The sequence below is a fragment of the Tursiops truncatus genome, chromosome 11, assembly GCF_011762595.2.
Source record: "Tursiops truncatus isolate mTurTru1 chromosome 11, mTurTru1.mat.Y, whole genome shotgun sequence".
In the NCBI taxonomy this organism is placed as follows: Eukaryota; Metazoa; Chordata; class Mammalia; order Artiodactyla; family Delphinidae; genus Tursiops; species Tursiops truncatus.
In genome coordinates this window covers 96,978,094-96,996,771 of record NC_047044.1, presented here as the reverse complement: position 1 = coordinate 96,996,771, position 18,678 = coordinate 96,978,094, and the positions used below count along the sequence as shown (strand labels likewise).

Below are 18,678 nucleotides of genomic sequence, written 5' to 3'. Positions count from 1 at the left end.
TGCCGATGCAGGGGACACGGGTTCGAGCCCCGGTCCGGGAAGATCCCACATGCCGCGGAGCGGCTGGGCCCGTAAGCCATGGCCGCTGAGCCTGCGCGTCCGGAGCCTGTGCTCCGCAATGGGAGAGGCCACACAGTGAGAGGCCCACGTACCGCCAAAAAAAAAAAAAAGTTCCTGTAAGAGTTCGAGATTTCCCATTATCTACTTCATCCTACCGATTCAAATTCAACACCGCTTTGGCTTACACTACCCTAGGAGTTGCTCTCTATATTGTATTTCCTATAGTATTCCCTATTATTATCTCCCAAGCACTCTCCTTGCCAACTCCAGCAGCTAGCCCCTAAGTGTTTAACACCTCAGATTCGTCCCCATGACCTGGCCCAGGCTGACTCCAGACCCAGGATACTCTCTCGTTTTGCCCTACAACTCCTCATGGCCCCTCCAAGAAGCCTACCCTTTCCATTCCGGCCCTCACTGTTCTCCTTCTCCTTCAAACACTCGTAAGGCTCGTGGCCCATACTAGACATAATCCCTGAATAACACGCAGTTGTCCTACCAGTTCTGTTTTCTTCCCAAACAGACCACAAACCAGACCTTCCCTTGACGGTAAGGACGAACCTATATACGTCTTTTACCTGCTCCATGGTGTCTAGCAAAAGGCACTCAATACATATTGGTCAATTCACTGAAACTGACTTGTAGGGATCTGGGCTTTGGGGGTAGGAGACAGAAGCGAAGGAGAATAATGATGTAATTCTAAGTCGTCCGGATAATTACTTGGACCTGCTGCTTCTAGTCCTTCGCTGCCCTCCTGCACCCGATTACTTTACCTGCAGAACTGAACCTCCTGGTCAAACTGTGAGTTCTCGGGCTGCGTTCCCTCCTTCAGCTGGCTGACGTTGAAAAAGGAGAGGGTGTGGTTGACAAAGCCATGCAGAGTCCCGTTGTGACTGTAGGAGTACTGATACACCAGGCGGGGAATGAAGTCAGAGGTGATCGCGATGACAAAAGCCTGGGGATAGAACCACAAGCACCTGAGGAACCGTCAGGATGGACACCATGCGGGTGACGCAGGTCCATCTGCCCAAGAGACTGTCCCCTCCTGGCTCTCCATCCGGGGGCACTGCTCTGATTGATACAGAGTCCTTGCCCCTGAGCTCACAACACTGACTTACCTGGCTTTTCCATCTTTGATACATGTAAGGAAACCCACAAGTCAGTGGCCGTCAAGAGAGTGAATTACAACCACCGAAGCAAAGGATGCGAAGCCAGTTTGGACCATTGGGTGAGGGAGGGCGTGAATCATCTCTGAGACACCTGAACTGATGCTGGCATTGGCCATGCCAAGGTAGAGTGGGAGATTTTCTGAGAAAATGACTGAGAGTGGTGAGACGGCCACTGAAGTGTGACAGGCAAGGATACCAAATGGCCACATATTGAACACATCTGCCCCTGAGGGACACGAGAAAGCCAGGAACACCAAGGATATGGTTCCACGGTGAACCTCAGTTTGACCATCATCTCTCAGCGCTTTTTAGCCCATCATACAATGAAAGTCGCTCTTTCATCCATTTTGCTTAGAAAAAGTGAGACACAGAGAGGGAAGGAGGAGGTCCTGCTGGATGAAACGCACACACCCAACGTAGCGCCTGGCGTATCTAAGTTCTCTATGAGGGTCTATGGAGCAAACCAAACGACAAAGGAACGACTGCCTGTTCGGATGAGGAGGGAGTTTCTGCAAAGAAAATCTTAAATCTTTTTGGCAGGTGTTTATACTGTCCTCGGCACCAACAATTAAAGCCCTTTTAAAAAATGCAGTTTAGGTATTGTTTTCTAAATGTATATACGAGTGTGCATGGCCATAACCATATTTGAGAGTGAGTAACGGACTTCTAATAATCACAGCTGTAATTAATGGAGCACGGGCCATACGTCCTTTCATCACCCCATTTAATTTGCAGACTGATCCTACTTGGTGAGACTCTTATTCTCTCCCATTTCTTACAGTTAAGAAGTCTTAGAACAGCCAAGGAAGTAAAACGTCCTGTCATTCTGTTGTAGATGAAAAGCGCTTGGTACTCAGGGGCTCTTTTCTAGAAGACACAACTCCAAAGCAGCTACTGATCAAACTGCACCTCATTTCTCAGCCTTGAGACGTGCACTTCCTACATCAAACATCCCACGTGTGACGGGCGGATCCCCTCTGCCTCTCTGCACACCTCGTGCCGTCTCATGTGTTTTTATTCGGTAGCCAGGTCACGGCCGGAATCAGCGTTTCTCTCCCAAGGGAAAGGGGGCTGTGGCTTTCTTGATGTGCGCTGAGCTGGTAGATACTGTCCCGGGAGACGGAAGAGGAGGCCCTGCCTGACCACCATCCGTATGGAACGCAGACGCCAAAGGAGCTGCTGGCTTGGGCCCAGCAGGATTTCCTCCGAAACGTGGACACATCTGGCAAGGCAGTTAAGGAGGTCAGAGCAGACAGGACCCCTCTTCTTCCATGTCCTATCTTAACCAAGCAGCGCCAGGGATAATTAAGACTTTACATTGACAGCTTGGAGAAACGGTAATTAGGAACTGCAGCCTGGGCTATGGTCCAGGTATTGTTCAGCTCCAGGGTAGAAAAAGAAAGGAAAGAGATGGCTAGATATGTGCAATTCTTTCCTCATGATTCTTGGCTCCGAGGAAAGATCTGATCTGGACTCTTAAGGCCAAGGTACACATTCTGGTGGGTAATTGCCTTTCTTGCTCTTAGCGAAATGAACGACAAAGCTGCACACCTCCATCAACAGCCTGATGACTTAGAAGGCGTGTACGCGATATTAACAAGGGCTGGGGAGTGGGTGGGCGCCGGGCGCTGTCTTAAACAGAGCTCCAAATGGAAGAAGTTGGGAGGTAACAGGACAGGTTTCCTGCCCTGAGGACTCAGCTCCCCTGGAAAGCCCCTCCCACAGAACGAGGGTGTCATGAAAGCAAGCACTTACGTTGATGATAACAGAGAACTTGCCGATGCCCGAGAGGATGTCAAACCAAATCCCTGTAAGACAGGGAAAAAAAGGGCGTCTGTCTCATTCCCACCCTCAGCCCAGTGATGACAAGGCTTCAGTCAGAGTGCCGCCTTGCAGGCAAGTTACCAGTGGAGCTCTGCCGGGCCCCCCAGGGATAGGCTTGTCTGGAAAGGCTTAGGTGCACCCCTGTCTGCAAAGCAGGGGGCTAGCGGGGGCGGGGGGGATACCGTGGCCTCCAGCACAGAGGAGATAAGGATGAGGGGCTCGAAGGGGTGATAAGGAATGCTCCAGCCCTCCAGATGCCCGACATAGTGTGAGGGGGGCGGCCAGGGAGACAGGGGGAGGGTCGGAGGGAGGGGATGGGGATGGGCTGCGTCGCCTCTGAGGGTTGCAGGGGACAGACCGATATCTTTGGTTCGCACAGCATCTGGCCGCCTCAGCTCCGTAACGAACTTCTTCGCATCCAGCCGCACTTCAATGACGTTGTTGAGGAGGGCGAACACCGGCGCCAGAGGAAAGGAGGCCACAAAGAGGGTGACAAAACCAAACTGGATGACTAAGAGAAAGAAGAGCACAAGAGGCAGAAGGATTTAGACATATGTTTGCCTTGCAGCTCTAGCCCCTGTCTTTTCTGACCGGGGACTCTTGTCCACCTTGGGCTCAGGCTCCCTTTCCGTCCTGCCCCACGGTAGGGGCATTTCTTTCTCAGCACCCACAGGCCTGGCAGTCAGTGCCATCACTTAGGTGCAAAGCTCTATTTAGTTGAGAAGATACCAAAAAAGGAAAAGTCTCCACCCCTTCCTTTCCACTACTTTTTATCTCCAGTCACTAACCCTGATCATTGAACTCAGAGGTTAACAAACTTCTTCAGCAAAGGTCCGGATAGCAAATATTTTTTTTTAAATTGAACTTTAGTTTACAATGTTGTGTTAGTTTTAGGTGTACAGCAAAGTGATTCAAACTGAATCATATATATATATATATGTATATATATGTATGTATACATATGTATCTTCTTATATACATATAATTTTCAGATTCTGTTCCATTATAGGTTTGTTTTTATTTAGATGTTGGGGGTAGGAGTTTATTAATTAATTTATTTCTTTTTGCTGTGTTGGGTCTTCGTTTCTGCGCGAGGGCTTTCTCTAGTTGCGGCGAGCAGGGGCCACTCTTCATCGCGGTGCGCGGGCCTCTCACTGTCGCGGCCTCTCCCGTTGCAGAACACAGGCTTCAGACGCGCAGGCTCAGTAGTTGTGGCTCACGGGCCCAGTTGCTCCGCGGCATGTGGGATCCTCCCAGACCAGGGCTCGAACCCGTGTCCCCTGCATTGGCAGGCAGATTCTCAACCACTGCGCCACCAGGGAAGCCCCCGTTATAGGTTTTTTTAAATGTTGTGTCCATTATAAGTTACTATATTTCTGTGTCTGTGAGGCTGTTTCTGTTTTACAAATAAGTTTATTTGTATTATTTTTTAGATTCCACATGTAAGTCACATCATATGGTATTTGTCTTTCTCTGTCTGACTCACTTTACTTAGTATGATCATATCTAGGTCCATCCATGTTGTTGCCAGTGGCGATATTTCATCCTTTTTCATGGCTGAGCAGACAGTAACTATTTTTGTATGGTCCTGTCATAATGACCTAACTCTACCATTGCACAGTGAGAGCAGCTGTAGACAAATGTAGACCAGCAGGCTTGGTTGGGTTCCAATAAAACTTTATTTACAAAAGCAGTAAATAAAGTGGGCTGGATGTGTTTGCAAGCCCTGATGTAACTTCAAAACCACCTCCCAAAGTTGGCCTCTTCCCCTATCCACAGTCGCTGCTTTTATTTAGAAGGTGGATTCATTCATCACACGTGTACCGAGAGCTCCCTGAACGTCAGGCACTGTGCAAAGTCTTTAATGAGGCAAAGGTCTGGACCCGCCTACAAGGACCTGCCTTCAAGGACCCGCCTTCAAGGAGCCTTCAAGGGAGAGGAATATACAAAGATGTGCAAGGAGACTTCACGTGTGCCAAGAGAGAAGGGAGGATGTACCAGACAAAGCAGAGATCGCAAGGAGAGAGCTCAAGCCTGCTTGGCGTGGGGACTAAGGGGAGTCTCCGGAAGGACGCCTAAGCTTAGACTTGAAGGATGGGCCTGTCGCTGCAGGCGGGGTGCATTACAGACTGCATCCAGGCCCTGGAAGCAGTGCGGGCAGAGGAGTGGAGGCGGCCTGTGCCAATCAGACGGCGTAAGGAGTCCAGGCCCCCATCGTTTCTACCTGGACAACTGCAACCACCTCCTACCTGGTTTCCTCGTGACCGATCTGCCCACGCTTCTACGTCTGTTCAGCCCCAAGCGCCCAGTAATCCGATCCCATCACTTAACCTACTCACAAGCATTTCGGCTGGCTCCCCTCTGTTTACTGGATAGAATCCAGATCCCTTATCTTGGGAAACAGGGACTGGACCATCTGCACCCAAGCTACCTCTCTAGCCCTGCCTCCCAGAATCTCCCCACAACCGCCATGCTTCTGCCTTCCCGGACTCTGAGCTTCTCACCGTTCGGATATCTCCGCAGACACGTTAGCTCCTTCCCTTCCATGGCACACGAGGGAAGGAGCTAGCAAACTCCTATGCATCCCCAAGAACAGTCAAATGCCATCTCCTTGGTGAAGCCTGCTACCCCCTCCACTCCTTCCCCACCCTCTGTTACAGCCGCCATTGTGCCGCGCTGTGACCATCTACCCACATGCCTCCATTTCCCACTAGAAAGGCAGGGCTCCATTCCCTGTAGGGGTTCAGTACAGATTTGCTGATGCAAAGTCAGACCTGAGTCTCAGGAAAGTCAGTCTAATAGGATTTCCCTACTTATTAAGGCAAGTTATTTAACTTCTCCGCATCTTAGTCACTCCAGTTATAGAGGATAATAACAGTACCCACCAAATAGGTTGACAAAATGATTTTGCATACATAAAGTGCTCAAAACGGTGTCTGCCATTTAATAACTGCTCAATAACGTTACCTGTTACGTGTACTGTTACTCTTACTGGAGTGCAGATGGCTGCAATGTATCCTGCATAGGGACCCCTTAGACACACGTTTAAGGTGCAAACCCCGCAGGAGAGTCAGGAGGCCTGACTTCGAGCCCCGGATATGTTTCTCACTAGCCCTGCGTCCCTGGGCAATTCTCTCTGTTTCATTGGGCTTCAGCAACCTCATCTTTAAGTTGAAGAGACCGGTTTAAATTCCCTTCAGGTCTGATTTGCTGTGATGCTGTAATTCTTATTCTCTTGGACAAATGTCAAGATTCTAGGATATCCAAGTAAAGAATGAAAGACCAGGATCCAAACTTAAAATAAATTTGAAATGAAATGAAATAAAAAGTGTTCACAGAGGGATACGCTTAACCACAGCAGAAAGTTCAAGACACAGAGCGTGCACAGAACTTCACCCAGCACCGCCGCTTCTGATTTGGCCCAGGGTTGAGGGTGAAGGCTCCTGCTGACTCAGCCCTATCACAGCCACGGTCCTGGATGCCCAGTGGATTCTAGGCAGGCCCTACGAAACCAGCAGCTGCCAGTGGGTGACCAGATGTATCAGAAGGCACAGACTTGTCAAGGCCGGGTCCTTGGAATGACCGCCTGGCTAGCTAGCTGGCCGAAGGGGAGAAGAACTCTTCCCAAACAAGTGTGGGAGCCAGTTCAAAACGCAGGGTCTATTGCGTCTCTTAAAGGAGGCTTTGCTGAGTCAGGGGTGGGGTGAGGGCAATCGGGGGTGGAGGGGGATGGAATGAACAAGGAAAGCAAAACAGATGTTAGACTAGTTTTGTGAAACCTGTAAAATGCATGTCTGTATTTAAGTATATGCATGAACATATCTCTAGTTCTGGAGTTCCAAGTTGGTCTTCTTGATTCTGAAGAGCTCAGGTCTACAGAGCAAATGTTCTTCTTATAAGCGACTTCCTCCAGCAGAACTGTTTAAACTCTCCAAAGCCCCCACGAGGACTTAGCAAGGGGACTGATGGGGCAGGGAAGAGGCAAGTTACCTCCGAGTGACTACAAACAGATACGGCATGCCCTCTCCACACTCACGCAAACGGCACTCAGAAATCCAATGTCCTTCCAGGATTGCAGGGAAAAACGGGACTCTCCACTTCCTCAGCTTCCCTTCACGTGAGTTCCAAAGGCAGATATGAACCCTCTCCTCTGAGGCTGCCCTGAGGGTTTGCTTCTTCACCTTCACAACCTCTCCATCACAGGGTCCCTCTCTGTGCACACAACTTCCAGTGGTGACTCGACGCTAATAGTGCCCATAAGTGATCCCAACATCATAACATGTCTCTTTTTTGTTTGTTTGTTTGTTTTGCGGTACGCGGGCCTCTCACTGTTGCAGCCTCTCCCATTGCGGAGCACAGGCTCCGGACGCACAGGCTCAGCGGCCATGGCTCACAGGCCCAGCCGCTCCACGGCATGTGGGATCTTCCCAGACCGGGGCACGAACCCGCGTCCCCTGCATCGGCAGGCGGACTCTCAACCACTGCGCCACCGGGGAAGCCCCATAACATGTCTCTTCTCTTTCCTCTTCCAGGCACGTCTATGTGTTCAGCACCAGACAACCTTAAGAGCGTGGACTCAGCAAAGGCCAGTGATGGCCACAGTCCTGTGCCTCTTCTGATGTTACTATAGGGTATCCTGGGCCAAGAGAAACCACCCTCTGAAGATGTCCCATTGCTGCAGGTGTTGCCTGCCTGGACGGGGTACACTGCCTATTTCCAGGAATCAACCCAAAGAGGCAGAAACAAAGAGGAAGCTTTGTTTCATCTTGGGGAGAAAAAAACACAAAACCATAAACCTCTGGCGTACAAATGTCAACTCCAAGACGTGCTTTTTTTGGTCAAAGGTCTAAATGCCGTATCAGATGGGCGTCCTTCCGAGGTCACTTCAGAGGACACAATGATATCAGCCTTACCAACACCAAGCCTGGCTTCTAAAAACAGCCAGCCTCCAAGAGGCTAAGAACAAGGCCGGAAATCCTCACCGTGCTGCATAATACAAGCCAGCTTGGCTCGACCCATAACAGATTAAACCTGGCCAAGCCAGTGAGGGAGGAATTCATAAGTTGATTTTCAGCTAAATCTTTACAAAGCCTGCTGTAAAGTGCCCCAGAAATGCCGAGCTGAAAGTATGCAGACTGGAAACCCTCATAGGCACAAACCCCACTGGGTTTTCTCTTCTCAATCCCCAGCCAGCCAGGCTCCTTTTAAAATATGCAACTATCAGCCCCGTGCTGCCTGATGCCAGAGGCAATTAAGATCCTGGCCTTGATTACCTGGGTTTAGGTTAAAATAACAAAGAGGAGTGGATTACACTCAACAAGATGGCATCCAGAAAGGACATTCCAGGACAATCTGCTTAAAGAAGAAAACAATGTATCAGGTGGGATAGAGTGGACTGGCCAGGATTGGTGGAAAAGCTCTTGAGGGAACACAATTTGTTATTCAGTTATTTAAATTCTTCGGTAAATATATCTACCTTCCCGTCACACACGATAACGGCCAGATCCCTGGTGTGGCACTCAAGGCCCTTTGTGATCTGACCCTAACTTATTTTCCCAGACGCCATGTGCTCCCTCCCCAGCCCCTGTGCTCAGGGCTGATACTGAGCTGGGGTGTTTGGAGATCAAGTCGGCCTGCTTTCCAACCATTTCAAAACCATTTGGACTTCCCCAAATTCATCAAGTTTCCCATACTCCTGAGCCTTTGTCCACACCATGCCAATGTCAATTTCCTTCTCTTCTTGCCTGCTGGATGGATTTACCATTTATGTTTCAGGTTCCACTCAAACTTAACCTTCTCTATGAAGGCTCTCCCCTACCCCACTGCTCACCCCTACCCCAGGCAGAACTGGGAGCCACGGGCACCTCCCCTCCTCACTCCCATAATGCCTTGCATGTGTCCCTCTACTTGTTTATTTGACTTGCTCCCTGGACAGCAACCCCCTTGAAACCACGGACATTTTTGACTCTTTTCCGAGGTCCCACAATTTTGTGTGGCACCTGTCCCATAGCAGATGTTTAGAGGTTATCTGGTTTCATAAACACAAACTTATTGTCACCAGCTGTAAACACAAAACAAACACGAGAAGAGGCAGACAGCTAAAATGTGTGAATGGGGTTTCCCTGGTGGCGCAGTGGTTGAGAGTCCGCCTGCCGATGCAGGGGACACGGGTTCGTGTCCCGGTCCGCGAAGATCCCATGTGCCGCGGAGCGGCTGGGCCCATGAGCCATGGCCGCTGAGCCTGCGCGTCCGGAGCCTGTGCTCTGCAACGGGAGAGGCCGCAACAGTGACAGGCCCGCGTACCACAAAAAAAAAAATAATAATAATTTGTGAATGGAAATCACTGTGCTTAGTGATGGGGAGGGAGAGGGGGCCGTGAGGTTCTAACAAGTCCACACAGCACTTCTCAGCGCTGTCACGCCCACAGAAGGGTTCGAAGAAAGTTGGTTGTAAAACCAATCAGTTAGGAAAGTCTAATTCTAATGAAAATAACTATAGCTTTTTTTTTTAAACTTTCTATAATTTAGTAAATTTAGAAATTTTATAATATAGTCTGCTTAAGGCAGCAGTGCCCAACATTTTCGGCACCAGGGACTGGCTTCTTGGGAGACACTTCTTCCACGGACAGGGGTGGGGGGTGGTTTTGGGATGATTCAAGTGCGTTACCTTTATTGTGCACTTTATTTCTATTATTATTACATTGTAATATATAAGGAAATAATTATACAACTCACCATAATGCAGAATCAGTGGGAGCCCTGAGCTTGTTTTCACTTGCCACTCACTGACAGGGTTTTGATAGGAGTCTGCAAGCAATTGATTTATTATGGTCTCTGTGCGGTCAAACCTCTCAGCTAATGATAATCTGTATTTGCAGCCACTCCCCAGCCCTAGCATCACTGCCTCAGCTCCCCCTCAGATCATCAGGCTTTAGATTCTCATAAGGAGCACACAGCCTAGATCCCTCGCATGCGCAGTTCACAGTAGGGTCCGTGCTCCTATGAGAATCTAATGCTGCCGCTGATCTGACAGGAGGTGGAGCTCAGGCGGTAATGCAAGCGATGGGGAGCGGCTGCAAATACAGATGAAGCTTCGCTCACTCGCCCTCCGCCCACGTCCAGCTGTGTGGCCCGGTTCCTAACAGGCCACGGACTGATGCCGGTCCGTGGCCCGGGGGTTGGGGACCCCTGGCTTAAGGGGATTAAAAGCTGGGGGCTTAAGAACCCTCCCTGTCATGAACCGCTAATAAGCAACGCAAGGGAAGGACTCAGAAACATGTTGGCGTGAGTTTGTCTCTTCACTCGGGAGGCAGTTACTGAAAAGATTCAGCTAGAAACAGCCCATTAATATAAACACGTAGCTAAAAACACCACGGGAAGGTCATCGCTGTCTATTTCATCAGCCTGTATTTCCAGGCTGTGCCCAGTGATGCCCTTCTCCTAAGGGCAAGGGAAGACACTGTGCACAGCAGTGAGTGTCTGGTGTAAAGAGAATTGCAAGTGTTGATGGACCACGTAAACAGGAAGAGGTAACAAGAAGAAGGCACGTGAGCTGATTGCTTGGCATGGACCTCTATCGCCTAGGAAAATAGTAGCAGTCTTTACAGAAGTATAAGAAGGTTCTCAGTGTCCATCATTCACCATTTATTCATTCATTCACTCATTCACTCATTCTTCCAACAAGCATCTATTGAGCACATCCTAGACACTGAGCACCATGCTCGTTGCTAGGAAACAAAGATGAATAATTACTGCGTCATCCTTCCAAGGGCTCACAGGATGCAGTGGAGAAGATGGACATGTAAGCAAATCCTGGCTGTGTGTTGGAGTTAGACCTCTAAGGGCAGCATCAAGAGACTGCAGTGAGTACCAGGGCAGGAGTAACTCACTCTCACCAGCGGGCCTGTGGAGGCTGCAGAGACTCACGACCACTGGGCTTCACTTGAAGAACAATTCCAAGAGGCATCTGAAGGTTTGCTGGATGTTTGGTCATTAACATCTTTCCTGCCAGTCACTCATCCAAACTCACAGACTACTCAGGAAATAAAGACAGTAAGTGGAATCCCCTTTCAATCTGCATAGGGTCACCTGGGGGTTATATAATGGATCAGATTCAATTCAGAAACCCTGGAAGTCATAACAGGAAAGACTCGCCTTGAAGTCACGGCTTGAGTATTAAGAATTTACTGCCTACAAGTCATCACAGCACCAGGACAGATCAGCAAGCCACATTTTCTCCATTTCCTTGTGATGAAGGGAGACTGGGTCCCCACCTTTCCTCACTCCCATGTGAACTGTGAAATATTAACTCCTTTAGCTGAAGGAGGGAGGAATGATGACTTTCGGAGAGTCCCACTACTCAAGAACTCAGAGTCTGTTTATAACAGCTGGTTTTAGGTTGACAGTAGGATAGAGACCAGTCCATAAGCAGCCCTCTTCGCTGCCTTGGGAACAGAGCTTAGGGTCGTGGGAGTCTTCAGACATGAACCCCGCTGATGGCCACAGAAAAAGGCAGAAGAACATGGTTCTCAGCCACAGGGAGCTAAAAGGCCTCGAGACTATGGTCTTCTGGAAAAACGTGCCCGTTGCTCCTCTTCTATCTCCTCTGAGCAAAACTCCAAACCCTCAGAGGTCATGAAGCTTCAACCAACAATTCCTAAACACCTACCATGTGCAGGCAGCATGCTCTCTGGTTCATAAAGTAATCTTCAGTGTCAAGGATTATTATCTCCATTGTACAAGTGAGAAAACAGCTTCAGAGAGGTGAAATAATCTTCTCAGGGCCACACACCTAGAAATCAGTGAAGCTCCGGAACAAACATAGTTTCTGATGCCAACCGAGCGCAAGGTCCTTTCACTGCACCAAAATGTAAATATGCAACCCTAAGGCAACAGCATCCCTTCCCCCTGCCTAGTTACTCCCTCGCATCTTAGGTTTCCTTTATGGGATCTTCTCTGATCTGATCTCTTTTTGTCAGAGAATGAACTTTTATTGATGCCAGCATCCCCACCAATCTGTACAGGTGTTTTACCTCCCCAGGGTGTCTTCATTCACGTACATGTGTCTTCTGCAGGGGCACACTGCAGCTGAACCTGACGTTTTCTGTGCCATCGCTCCTGTCTGCCCTGCATTCGTGGCACCTCAAAAATCTGACATCAGTTTCTTAAAAGTAGAGAGAATCGAGTTTGCGAGCTCTACTGATTCGTTTCTGATTTTCAGAGAACCACCTGGTGAATTTCCAGCCAATGTTTACTGAGTGAACAAATGAATGGCCTGGCTTACTCACTCCTGTTTACTTTTTCCACCTGCAAAATGGGATGTGAGGGCCAGTTACCCACACGTCCTTCCTCTCATCCATCCATCCATCCATCCTCCCATCTACCCATCTGGGCTGGGGTAAGGCAGTCAGTGAGGTGGAAAAGCAATGAAAATAGTCAAGCCTGAAGAGAAGTTCCCGAGCAACAAATCCCTGAGGACCTTTGTTTGCCCTTACCTCTTCCCAAAGGGCTGGGGCAAAGCCAATGAAAGGAACACATAAGTAAGTTTATGGTGTTTTAGAAAAAAGGACACAAAGAGAAACGAGGGAGACACAAATATGCAAACTCTAAGGACCCACAACGGGGCTGTGGTTGAGCAACAAAGTTCACTCTGAGCTTCCTGGCTGACAGAGCAACAAGAGAAATGGGATAAAGCGAGAGTTCTCAGTATTTTAACCTAAAATACTGCCTCAATTCATTCACTCACTCAGGCCTTCCTCGAGCACTGACTGGGCATCTCCTCTACGTCAGGAGCCTTCCAGGCATGGTATCTAAGTACACTCTTGCCTTTTCTCTTAAGTCTTCATGGGGAAAGGGGCTCCTAGCACAGACAATGACAAGCAACGTGTGCGTCAAAAGAAAAGGAGAGACCTGACCTGCAACTCACCCTCCTCCCCAGAAATACCATAACGAGACCCTAGATGCTGCCTGAATTGCGTTTAAATGGCATTTGGAGAAGACGGCAGGTGCCTGATTATCCAGTGGGATGACTCAGTTTGTATAAACAGGATGGCTCAGGGAAAGGCATTTCCTGGTTCTTTGAGCCATTGCCTTTGTAACGCACACATTTGGAGTCGTGTGACAGAATACAGAGGCTTCAGCACTGATGCTGTACAGACATTCTGGAAAGTTTCATCACTTACAGCTAAGGCAGCCTTGGGACTGGTTTTCTACATCAGTCTCTTTTGGAAACTTGGAAATTACCCAGGGTGGTCCCTGCTGTCCCCGACTAAAGAATATGAGAGCCGGAAGGAATCTTGGGTGTCACCTGTCATCACTCTCTCTGGAGCCTCAGTCTCTTCTACTCTTTATTTAATAAGTGACCACGTTTACTTGACCATTTCTACGGTAGGCTACTCAGTGATGCCTGTAGCCAGCTCTTTCTGTTGTTCTTTATTCTCTGGTTCATTTGCAAGTCACTGAGACTTTGGGATATTTGTTACAAAGCATTATCATACTAGGAGTTGACTATTACAAGGGGGATTTTGCCTGACCTACCCAGATAATTTTACAAGTCCATCCATTTTTATTGCTGAACGAGACCTGCCCTTAGCGGGATAGCATCCCTTAATTAAAAGCACCTCAAAATAAGGAACCTTGGCCCCTGGGGGGAGGGGGAGGAGACAGACTGTCCCAGCTATATCAATACATCAGGGTGTCTGGAGAGCTTTGAAAATGGTGATATCTGTAGTATCTAATTATCACTTCGTCTTCAAGGTCCTCACTACAGGATCACCTCTTTCATTCTTTATTCTTCTTCCTTCATCTTCAAGCTTTTATTGAGCACCTACTGTATGCCAGGCCCTGTGGTCAGGTGTTGCGAATAAGACACAACAAGAAGCTCCCATCACAATTTAGTGAATAACAGGAAGCTAAGTTGTTGGCCCTCAGTTGCGTCACTTATTTATTTGATAAAATGGTGATAAAACTTTACCAAGAGAGTCTTTTGGGACTAGTCACCAAACTCCTCTTAGAGGATTAAATTCCGGCCTACGTTTTTATGCCAAATTCCACTCTGTAGAAGTCAAAGGCTGTGAGTGTCTGGAGGCCTTAGCTCGCAGCTCTTAAAGCAACTAAAGAAATTCCTCTCGTCAGGCCTTGAGGAAAACTCCGCAACTGGGCTGTGAGGGGTCTGTGGCGAAGGAGCTTGAAGCCTGCTCTGAGGTGGGCGACAGTGATGATTAATGTCATGGCTGCTCCTGGGCCAGCATTCTTCCCTCCGCTCGGAGCCAGGGAAGGGGGATTACCCTTGAAGTCCTTAGTAAGCTCTTCAGGAAAAGGGTTTGACATTGGAGATTCCCTCGAAAGCTGACCGCTCCCCTCCCAGGTTTTTGCAGCCTAATCCCTCCCTCTCCTCTTGGGTTTCTCTTTGTCTGCGGCCAGCCCAGCCCCACCACCCATCCTGCCCATACGGGGCTCCCCACCACCACCGCCCCCACCTCAGGCCGACTCCCAGCCTCCCCTTCGCCTCGTGGCCCCTCCCCCCAGGCCTGCTGCGCCCCAGTTCCAGCTCAATTTAGAAGAACGTAAATATAATACATCTCTCCCTGCCCCCTCCCTCTTCCGATGACCTGCCTCACCGTTACAACCGACAGGCCCCAGTGGGCTCAGTGCACTTCCTGTCAGCATGGGTGGTCCTGGGGGTCACGGGGAAGGAAGCTGACAGCTGAGAGCAGGGCCAGGGATCACCGTGTCAGGCACACCAGAGGGAGTGGGCAGCTTCGGTTTCACTGCTCTCATTTTTGTTAAAGCCCAAGACAAGGGCCTTTCTGGGCCTGGGGAGGTCTATCCCGTTGGGACAGAAAGAGGAAGCCTCCCTCTGCCCCATGCCTCCACTGAAGTCCAAGTTCCTACTGGTCCTGATGGGATTCTCCTGTGGAATGGTCTGCAAAAGACTCTAGTCTCAGTTCCACTGATGGGTCTTCGGGGTGACCTGAAGCAACTTGTGTCACACCCTGGGCCTCTTGGTTTTGAGATGCACTGTCGAGCTGGTATGCATGAACTAGGATGTCAGCACTGGAGGGGGCCCTGGGGGTAATCTGGCCCAGGTAAGGGACCCTGGGGGTTACCTAAGTCCAGGAAAGGGACCCTGGAGGCGATCTGGCCCAGGTTAGGGACCCTGGGGGTGACCTGGCTTGAAAGTCTTAATTCTTATCAAGACACTCGATGAATGACGATTCTGCGCACCACTTGCTTCTGCTGGGGTAGTGAGGTCTTGTCCCTGCAGACACCTCCCTGCTCTCGCACTCAACACTAATCTAGAAGTGTGGGAAGGTGAGGGTGACACTGACCCTGTTCTACCTTATGCTTTTTGAAATATATTAGCAGTAGTAGCAGCACATTACTGGTGACACGTTACACAACTGGTTAAGACCACAAGCCAGGGGGTTGCACCTCGGCAAGGAAAAACTCATCATCTGGTCTAACTCCCTATGATACTGAGGAGGAAACGAGGTCCAGGAAGATGTTGTGACGCGTCCAAAGTCACCCTGCTGGGCACAGGCAGAGCCAGATTCACATCCAAGACCCCTGAAGCCCTGGGAAGGCGGGAAGGAGAGATACTGCTCCCTTTACCCTACAGGGATCATCTGAAGATCCAAGGGGCTCTGAAGACAGGGGTGCAGAGAAATGGGAAGTCATGGTGTGACTGCCGTTGCCAAGCCTTAGGTATCCAGGGGGATGCAGAAACTATTGCCTCCAGCAAGGTTCTGACGTCTGGGCTTCTGCCTTCTCTCCCACCAAGCTCTTTCGCAGCGCGCTACCTGTGAGCAGCATGGACGTGGACGGGCTCACGTTACTCCTTCTCCTGTTTCCCTGGCTTAGCCCCCGGAAAAGAGCTCACAATAGGCCTGGGGTGGGGGAGGGGAGAAGGCAGCCGCGAAGGGGAGGGGCACAGGGGGCGTGGAAGGAGGCGGCCGCGAGAAAGAGAAAGAAGGATAACTGCCACTCTCCAAAATCCACTCACGGGATGATCAGCCTGTTAATATATGAGAGTTGTCGCCAGCACTACTAGAATTTAAGAGTGTTTCAGCCCGGATACGGCAAAGCTAGATAAAGGATACCCTCGTTTATTCAGTCACCCCTTTGCAGACTTCTCCAATGTTTTCCGGGCCCATGCAAGGCCCTGAAATTAGCTTCCACTGGGGCATGGCTGTCTTGGGAGGCGGCTTGTCTGAAACCCTGTGAGGGAGGGGCGCTAAAATACTGTGGAAGTGGGGAGGGGCGAGGGGAGGGGAGGGAAGGGACCCTTTGAGGAGGAGCTGCCACAGAGCCGGTTTTGTCCACGGGGGTGAGAAGACACAGGGAGTGCCAGGGCAAGGGGCACAGACACGGCCAGGCAGAAACGGGGGCGTGTGGGCTGTGGGTGAGGAGCAGTTGGGGGGCTCCCTGTGGCGGCACTCAGGACGCGAAAAAGAATCTCAGGGCGAATAACTGAAAAGCTGCCTCACCAGGGCCTTGCTCAGGATGTGGGGACGCTAGAGGCTTCTGAACAGTGGATGGTAAGACCAACACCACCGGAGCAGAAGAATCAGAAGGCTGCAGGCGGATGCTGGCGGCTGTGAGGGCGTGGCGGGGAAAGCACCAGGGCGGGAGGCGAAGAGGCTGAAGGAACAGGAAGGAGCGACTTCCAGAAACACCCCAGAGGAAGACCAGCCCTGCCGGAGGGGAGGTGTGCAGACAGCAGCGAAGGAACAGTGATGTCTTGGCTTCTGAGCCAGGGGCCTGGAGGGTGGTGAGACCATAAATGTGGTGGAGAACCCGGAAAAGAGTCACGGAACCAAGTCTCTGAGCCGACGGGCTGAGAAGTGTTTTCCCCGAGATGCAGTCTCTTCCTGGCCTCATCTGAAGTCTCAGAACAAGCCTGAGGGGGCTTCCCTGGTGGCGCAGTGGTTGGGAGTCTGCCTGCCAGTGCAGGGGACACGGGTTCGTGCCCTGGTCTGGGAGGATCCCACATGCCGCAGGGCGACTGGGCCCATCAGCCACAATTGCTGAGCCTGCACGTCTGGAGCCTGTGCTCCGCAACGAGAGAGGTCGCGGTAGTGAGAGGCCCGTGCACCGCGATGACGAGTGGCCCCCGCTTGCCGCAACTGGAGAAAGCCCTCGCGCAGAGATGAAGACCCAACACAGCCCAAAACAAATAAATAAATAAATTTAAGAAAACAAGCCTGAGGTGGCAGCTGGGAGACAAGAGCCTTGCTCTCAGTGCCGTCTGTCCTGCCTCTGTCGGCACTTTCTGGAGAACCCAAGGAAGCTCGGTGAGTGAGCGGTCACGGGCTGGGGGCAGAGGAGAGCGGACAGTCCTCGGTCACACACCTCTGCTAAGGCACAAGGGAGCCAGAGACCCCCAGCCTCTCCGAAGCAAGCAGAGGGGGCTGCATTTGTTCTGTGACAAGGAGGCCCTTTCCTGTAACCGCTGGCCCATCACTGTCTGCCTCTAGACCCCGAGGTCCTGGAGGGCCCGACCCCCTTTGTTGCCTCTGTGCCCCGAGGGCCTGCTCGGGGCCTGACACACTATTGCCCCCGGCGTGGAGGGGAGGGGCACTGCAGGAGCCAGGACGTGAAACTGGGTTGAGTTTCAGTCCAAGTCTGGGGGAGAACCCTGCCCTCTGCCCACTTCCACCGGGATCAGTGACTGGATCCCTGAAGGCCAAGGAGCAAATGAAAACCAGAAGTGACTTTTCTTGGAGGGAAACTCTGATGATAAACGTGTCTCGATTTGGTCTTGGGAGATGAAAACTGCTGCATATAAAAAATAATAAAAAGGACTTCTCTGGTGGTCCAGTAGTTAATACTCTGCACTTCCACTGCAGGGGGCGCGGGTGCAACTCTGGTCAGGAACTAAGATCCCACATGCCGTGCAGCGTGGCCAAAATAATAATAATAATAATAATAAATATGACCACCACGAAATGGGAGGCCGGCCCAGATACCACGGGATAAAGAGCAAGGAGGCCTCAGTTTCTCTGCCACGGAAGGAAAGGGAGTGGGAGGGCCATTCCTTCAAGAAATAGTTTATTGAGCCCTTACTATGTTCCAGGAGCAGCGCTGAGTGTTGCAGCCAGACAGGAGTGAGACTCGGTGTCTGCCCCAGAGCACTGCCATTTCCTCCTGTGCCAAAGCAGGTACAGGAGAAGAGAAGAACTGAGGATGGGAGAACTGAACAACGATTCTAGGAGATATGTTTGAGCCTGAGCAGCTCACCAAGAACCTGCAGCAGCAAACAGGCCAACACAGGCCGGTTTAGACCCACCAGATGCGCACACGTGGGTGTCCTCAGATGCTGCGCCTAGTGGGTCTGAACTTCATCTGAAAGGACGTCAGTAACCAATGTTGAAAGATTCTAAGTAGAAAAGATAATACGTTCTGGATTGCCTTTTAGAAAAGCTATTTTAAAAGCTGGGAAGGAAAAGGCAAAGAGAGAGTGGAGAAAGAAGCAGTTAGGATGCATTTGCAGTCATTCAAAGGAGGAAGGGGGAGGACTTACATGGAAATCCAAAATTCTTCGTAGAGACTGTAGACCAAGAAAGCCACCCTGTCATATCAGTAAACAAAGGATGCTGGGGCCATCAAGCCATCAGCCACTGCAGTCC

General features: G+C 50.5%; 1 protein-coding gene across 4 annotated transcripts in view; it reads right to left on the bottom strand.

The window, feature by feature from the left end:
• The window catches only part of ANO2 (anoctamin 2), a 339,121-nt gene that overhangs the window by 11,565 nt on the left and 308,878 nt on the right, over positions 1-18,678 (bottom strand). For all 4 annotated transcript variants that reach the window (XM_033867162.2, XM_033867161.1, XM_033867163.1 and 1 more), the window contains 3 exons: positions 3,409-3,561; positions 2,982-3,034; positions 831-1,012 (listed from right to left, as the gene is read on the bottom strand). In XM_033867162.2, the coding sequence (XP_033723053.1) occupies positions 831-1,012; positions 2,982-3,034; positions 3,409-3,561 (388 nt within the window). The remainder of the gene's footprint in view (positions 1-830; positions 1,013-2,981; positions 3,035-3,408; positions 3,562-18,678) is intronic.